The 6,991-nt window shown below is 50.3% G+C and overlaps 1 protein-coding gene across 18 annotated transcripts in view; it reads left to right on the forward strand.

Annotated features, from left to right (window-relative positions):
* LYRM1 (LYR motif containing 1) overlaps positions 1 to 4,491 on the forward strand; it is a 19,084-nt gene extending 14,593 nt beyond the window's left edge. For 17 of the 18 annotated variants that reach the window (XM_023523824.1, XM_023523828.1, XM_023523827.1 and 14 more), the window contains 2 exons: positions 2,277 to 2,369; positions 3,501 to 4,491. In XM_023523824.1, the coding sequence (XP_023379592.1) occupies positions 2,277 to 2,369; positions 3,501 to 3,617 (210 nt within the window). In that variant the 3' untranslated portion in view covers positions 3,618 to 4,491. Of the gene's footprint in view, positions 1 to 2,196; positions 2,370 to 3,500 lie in introns of all 18 variants that reach the window. The other variant, XR_002777393.1, reaches the window with a different exon arrangement.
* Positions 4,492 to 6,991: the final 2,500 nt, after the last annotated feature.

A 6,991-nucleotide genomic window follows, 5' to 3' on the forward strand; every position in this document is an offset into this window, starting at 1 on the left:
TAAAAGATGTCCGAGGAGTTCACAGACCCCTGACCTGGACCTACTCTAAGGACTTAGTCACACTCTCTTTTCTTCTTGTTTCTTTTGACCCTCCCCGGCTGGCCGGTCAGCTCCTCAGGTGCTAGACGTGTCACACTTCCCTAGTGTGCCCCTGGGCCCTGCCTTGTGCTCGTCATAAATCAACGAGCATCGACAGGTTCTCTGATTCAGTCGGCCTTCTCCGGGAGCCCCTCTCTGCCTGACCCGACCCCGCGATCCCCCTGTGCTGAACTCCCTGACTTTGTCACCGTGCTGCTTCTGTAGCTTCACGTGTCAGGGTTGCTCTGCCCGGGTGGCAAAGGCGGGGACCGCGGCCTCCCCGTGTCCGTCCTGGTGCTGGGGGTGTCGCAGCACTGAGTGCCCCGTACGCCCTGCAGGCTCACCCAGGGGGTCACCACTCAGGACCCGTTTTGTCATGGCAGTGATTGACCCCGCATTCGCCTCTGCTCGAACTGCGGGTGTGAGCCAGAGGGAGGCGTGTGTGCCGGTGACGACACGTGAGGAAGATGATTTTGCGCTGGGGGGAGGTACATGTGTTTTTAACTTTAAGACTTGTGCTCGTTTTACTGTGTATTAGAAAATAGAATATCAGGCCATTTCACAAATGCTGCGCCTTTAGGAGAGAGTCCATTTAAAGAAAAAGTTTACTATTAGTATGGGTGCTGTGTAGATACAGCACACTCATGAGGCAGCCTCTGGATGACTGGGTTTGGAGAGCTGTACCCCAGACTCGTCTCGATGGACAGGGGAGCCCAGGAGCCCCAGCCCACTGCCCAGCACCTTCTCCGGGCTCCTTCCTCCCCGTCCCTCATACAAACTAAGTAGTTTCTCGTAACCTCGCTTGCTGTAAGAGCTTGATGATCATCCAGAGGTGGCGCACAGACCGCTCCGAATCGTGGGCAAACGGGAGGGAACACGGATGTCTATACCCAAGGCGAACACCAGAGCAGCAGCTGCTGAGAAGCGCAGAGGTCAGAGGCACAGCCTCTGCCCCAAGGGACCCAGCGGGGGTTCTGTGCGTTGCAGTTCCTGGAACTCTCCTCTGTGCCAAGAGGTGCCACAGGACACGAAGGCCCTTGGAATTTCCGAGAGGCCAGCCCAGACTTCCCTGGGGGTGTCATCGGGGCTGATGCAACCCCAGCTCCGCTGCGAGGCCCACCTGCAAACGCCTCACAGAGCCACGTGGTGACTCATTTTCCGTCCTCGAGTGAAAGGCGCTGTCCCCTTCTCCATCTGGCTCTGTGCTGCAGAATGAACTTTGCATTCCTTTCTCTGAAACTGGACTGCCACGATTTGACAATTTCGTAATGTCAGAAGTCATTTCTTCCCCTTACTAATGAGCGAGGCAGTTCACAGTTCAAAACGAGAGCTGAATCACCCTCCAGAATCTCACGCAGCGGTGTCTAGACGGTACTCGCTGAGACCGCAGGGTCACTTTACAGTTCGATCGGCTTGAGGAGGGTGTGAAGGAGCACGCCCACTCAGCGTCGGTGGGAATGTAATTTATAGCTTGCTCGTGGGAATATAAATTCCCCTTAAAGGTGTAGTCTGAATCTAGCAGGAATATCTGTGAGAATTAAAAACGCATGAACATACACCCTTTGACCCCATAGTTCTCCGTCTGGAATTTTTATCTTTTAGATATATTTGCACGTGAGCCAAAAGAAATTTAGAGGGATCCATAGCACAATTGTTTATAATGGCAAAAGATTGGAAATAACCTAAGTGTCTGTCAGTAGAAGATTGGATAAATTACACTACAGCCTGCTGTTGGAATTTGGTGCTGTTAAAAAGAATGGGCCAGCTTTATATGTGTAAACGTAGAAGGACCTTCAGGCTGTTAGTGGAAAAAGCAAGGTTCACAACAAAGCAAGCTATCATTTGTGTAAGAAAAGAAAACCTAAGTATATACAGGAGTGCTTATATATGCCTGGATTATCCCTGGGGGGACCAACGAGAAACCGCTGGTAATTGGTGTCCCTGAGAAGGGGAGCTAGGACAGAGCGGTGAGAGGGAGACTTCTTTTTGATAGTATATCCTTTGCTATCGTTTGAATTATTTTTTACCACGTGCTCATATTACCTATTTCAATAATTTTTAAAAGTTTAATCCACAGTAAATGTCATATTAAATTGCTTTTGATTTTTCAAACATCAGTGCAGTGTGCTGCACAGAGGACGCACGCCCAGCTCCGCGTGCGCTAGGAGCTGCTCACAGCCCGCTCTCCGCTTTCACAGCTCACGGACGCACGCCTGATCCAGCAGTGCATAGAGGAGTGCACGGCCAGGATCGAAATCGGACTGCACTACCAGATCCCGTACCCGAGGCCCGTAAGTGCGACCCGTGTTGGCGTGCGGTGGGTCCGTGTCCGTGTCAGCCCGGCCATGTCCGGGGAGCGCCCCAAGAGGGCCAGCGCTGGCCGAGAAGTCGGGAGCTGCAGGAGGCGCACTGGGAGCCGGCCGTCCTCGCGTGCCGCCGGCCGTCACCACGGCCCCACGTGGCAGGGCAGGCCCCCGCCCTCCCGTACGGGAAAGCCAGCTCGCGCTGACGCCGCCTTTCACTGTTTTATGGAAAAATTTGTGTTTTCCTTATTGCGTCCGACAGGTCTGTTGTTAATAAAAGAACAAAGTTCAAACATTAAAGGAAAGCATCATAATGTCAAAGGTGAAAATTGTCAAAAATTCACACCCTGTGCAGAGACTGCCATCACTGTGGGTTCTGACTCGATGAAATTGCCAATACTCTCCTCTTGACCTAGAAAACCAGCAATTTCGTATTGTATTGGTTCAGCCTAATAGTTCAGTGATACATCCTCATAGCCTCTTCTGTACTCATGCACGTATTTTTGTTTATTTATTATTCATTCATTCATTCATTCATTCATTCATTTTTTTACTTAAAGTACCTGGGATCCCGGGCGTACTGTTTGTTGCCTGTTTATTTTACTTCCTGTCTGCTGGACATCGCTGCCTCCACCTTTTCATGGGGTCGCACCGCATGCCTGTAAGAAGGTGCCGCAGCTCAGCCAGCGCCATTCGGTGGGCGCCGACGTGGGTCCCGGTTCTCCCCTGCGCACAGATCGTGTGTCCACACGCGTCTCTTCTCACCTTCTTTGCGTTCTCATCTCACTGTGAACCGTGGCCATTTTCCCCTCCATGCAGGCAATAAAGAGGAGCACACGCTCTGGGATCAGACAGATGTGGGTTCGAATCCCGGCGTCACCACTTAGCGTATACTCTTGAGCGAGTTCTAACCTCCGGGCCTCCGTTTTCTCATCTGTAAATGTGGACGAAATTCCTTCCGAGATGATCGTAAGGGTTAACGTGTGTAAGGATTGCAAGCATTAACGAGTCTGTGGATTGAGCGCTTAGCAGAGAGCACGGTATTTACTAAATCCTCGGTGAACATGAGCTGCCGTAATGATTATCATTCTTAATATTATTATTTCTCTTCTTATCCAGATTCATCTGCCTCCGATGGGCCTCACCCCGCTACGAGGCCGGGGCCTTCGCAGCCAGGAAAAGCTGAGGAAGCTTTCCAAACCAGTGTACCTCCAGTCTCACGATGAGGTTTCCTAGCCCGGAAGGAGGTTGATTCCCCTGCACGATGAGCCCGCTAGGTCTGCACTATAAGCCAGATGACAAAACCCTTCTGCCTGACGAGGGGCAAAAATTCGAATATCTTCTTAAAAACCTCCAAAATACTGATTCTCACCACGTGATGTGTGCTGTTTGTCAAGGCCTTGCCGCCTGAGCAGACGACACCAGTCCTAGAGGCTGCGGACCGCATATCCTCCCCAAAGCATCATTTAGAAGCAAGGCTGAGGCCCATGGGAGGCTTTTCCTCGGAAGACCTCGCTGGACACGCCAGCCGACACACAGACGTCACCCAGGTCCTGGAAGTCCTCGTGGCTGCCGTCAGACGATACACCGCCCTCACAATAGTTCAGGCTGCTTTTTCAAGTATCAGATTTGCTTAAAAGTGGGCTTTTTGTGTGTTGTCTTTTGACCCTTCCAATTTCCAGATAAACCCTCCTTAAAAAGTGCATCATTGGATTTATCATGGTTTTTCATGGAAATTTTCTATGAGTCCCATCCCCGCCCCCGACATAACACATACACAAAAGTGCGTCGTAGTTAAATGCATGTTTGCTTTGTCTTTACAGCGTGTAATTACTTGGGATGCACTTAGCTTCTGAAAGGCTCACTTGAAACTCATACTGCATTCATTATGAGTATTTTACCTTGACATAATTAGAATGTGCAAAGGCCAAGCTGGCTCTCAAATGATGTCTACGCAGAAGTGGGACAAAGAGAGATCAGAACACCAGGGCGCACACCCCGCATGTGTGGGGTCCGGTGAGACCCCCCACGGGAAGTCAGTAGAGGTCTGTAGCATTCCCTCCACTTTCAGAGAGGATGGGCGTCACCAATAAACACAAATCTCTCTCGATTTTCGTCTCGGTATTCTTTTCCAAAATGGCCTTGTGACCCACTGATGCAGCAGCTGACGACTTCCTGTCCATACCTAAATTTAGGATTCCCTCGTCACACAAATCCTCAAATTCAAAGTGAGCGCTGTATTTCCATCTCGAAACCTGCTCCTGTAAGCAGGGGTTTGGCGATGACAACGTATAACGTTATAATAGTATGCAGAATAGAGCTTTAAACTCTACACTACGGTATCAGTGGAAGAACAGAATATGCATTTAACATAACTGCGGCGACAGGCCTTTGCTGAGGGGGGCGGAGGCGAGTCAGCATGCTGGCTAGTGTGTCGGCCACGCCATGCACCGCTGCTCCACACAGCCTCACGGTGGCGGCGTGCCCCCTGCCCGTGCCGAATCTCCCTGTCCGGAAGTGGTTCTGATGCGAGGACCTCTCCCGGCGTGCAGGGCCTGTGGACTCAAGCCGACTGCTTCATCCAGCAGTCAGCCTACGAAACTGCTCCATTCCTGCTTTGGAGTTAGAACCGGCTGCGCTGGACCAGGTGGGTCCCTGCCAAGGTGACTCTGACAGCAACTTCTGTCTTACTCTGTGGCGTGTAGGAATCACCTTTCTAACTAACCACCAGGCTAGTTAGTCTCTAAGCATCTTCCATGTGCCAGGAGTGTTACCAAAATGTGAATTTTATATGCCTACCCTCCTCTGTAAGGATGCGTGCTCTGTTACATAGCAACATAATTGTTAATTTACTTCCAAACCTTCCACGTAACCTTTGTTTGTTTATAATAGCTTTTTTTTTTTTTTTTCATTTTCTCTCCGAGACTATAAAATCTCCATCTTTGGTCTTTTAAAGGCAGAACCTGTCTTCCCTGAATCCTCTCTTTCAATGAAACTTTCTTCCGACACTGAGCGAGGACTGAAAACTGGTTAGATTTTTAAAGAGCAGGGACTAACTTGGTGACAAGATTTGTCTGATGTCATCTGCAAAGCTATTTATACACAGGGCCTATGGCTTCTCACCGAGCTGATCTTGGGTCACCTCTGCCCCAGACTCCAGCCTCTAACTGGCCAGGACCTCTGAAGAACACACTGCTCTTTCCTAATGTGGTCATTAATTGGTGTTAATGAATATACCACATTGGTCCCGATAGAAAATGACCTCAAACTCATGGCAAATCTTTTCAAAGTGGAGGAAATTTTTTAAATTACAAGAATTTAATCCATTGTACAGAAACATTCTGTCCCTTGACCCCTAAGGAATGAGAACGGCCACTCCCTGCCGCCCTCAGCTTTTCTCCGCTGAAGCGGGAGCTGTATGACTGTAATTAAAATTCAATTGTTCTCTTAACAACCCCCTCAGTGCCTTGCCGCGTGCGGTGAGGCTTATCTGACCCGTCCAGGATGCAGGAGTCTGGGATCCTGACCACCTGCCCATCTCACATGACTAACAATCTTGTTTGGAACGATAAGGCGGTTCCAGGAATCTATCTTTCCTGGTTTTCTTTCCTCTGTGGAAAAATTGTGTTTCTGGAAAAAAAAAAATAGCTATTAACCTACCTGCTTTGGGCTGAAGGAGACTGGCTCCTCCTGTCTGTCTCTTCATCGCCTCTGGCAAGATTCGGGGGACCCCCTTTGGCACTTCATTTCTGGGGTCCCAGAGATGACTTGCTCACCTCATAATTCGGAGTCCTTGATCAGAATTTGCTGGGGCTCCATGCTCTCATGAAGAAATAAGGTTTCGGAGTGTGTTTATTTGACTCTCAGATGCTTTCTGCATTCAAAAGAAATCGAAGACTCCCAAGTCAGGCCAGACACATCGAGACTCCTGGACGGCCTTACATCTTGGCTCAACTCTGCACTGACCGATGGAATGTCCTGAAAGGGACCACTTGAGCCAAAGAGCTCCACGAGCGAGTCAGCAGAGAAGTAACACAGCAGGAATTTGATTTTTATCTCCCTCGGGACTCTCTTCCAGCTGGCCTAGGGAGGACACAGTGATTCTCCAGAAATTTCTTGGACGTGGTTGAAGCTAATCTCTTCTGAGACTCTACATCCTCGCAACACTGCCAAGTCCACGGCAGGAAGGCGGCACGTGGCCAAGAAAAACACGCCGGGTGCTAGAGCCAGGCAGACCTTGGCTCCCACCCTGGCTCGGGCGAGTGACTCAGTCTCCCCGAACCACCAGAGGGAGAGACATCGTGCCCAACATAGGAACAAGGAAGACGTCCGATGGCCTGGGCACGAGCCGTGGCACACAGTAGGCACGCAACAGTTATGGGTTCACGCGCGTCTCCTTCCTTCCACGGGTACGGTCCCGGCACTGCCACTGGCCAGTCCACCACTTGGGGCCGGTCACTCTTCTAAACCTCCATTCGTGCATCTCCAAAACGGAGACAGCGATAATGCCCACCACATACGATGGCTGCAAGAAGTGCATTTAAAATATATGAAGAGCCTCAAAACAATAAAAGTGGCCCAAGCCTCTCTCAGCCTCTGAGAAGCCCTGG

This window comes from Pteropus vampyrus, unplaced genomic scaffold (genome assembly GCF_000151845.1).
Source record: "Pteropus vampyrus isolate Shadow unplaced genomic scaffold, Pvam_2.0 Scaffold417, whole genome shotgun sequence".
Classification (NCBI taxonomy): Eukaryota; Metazoa; Chordata; class Mammalia; order Chiroptera; family Pteropodidae; genus Pteropus; species Pteropus vampyrus.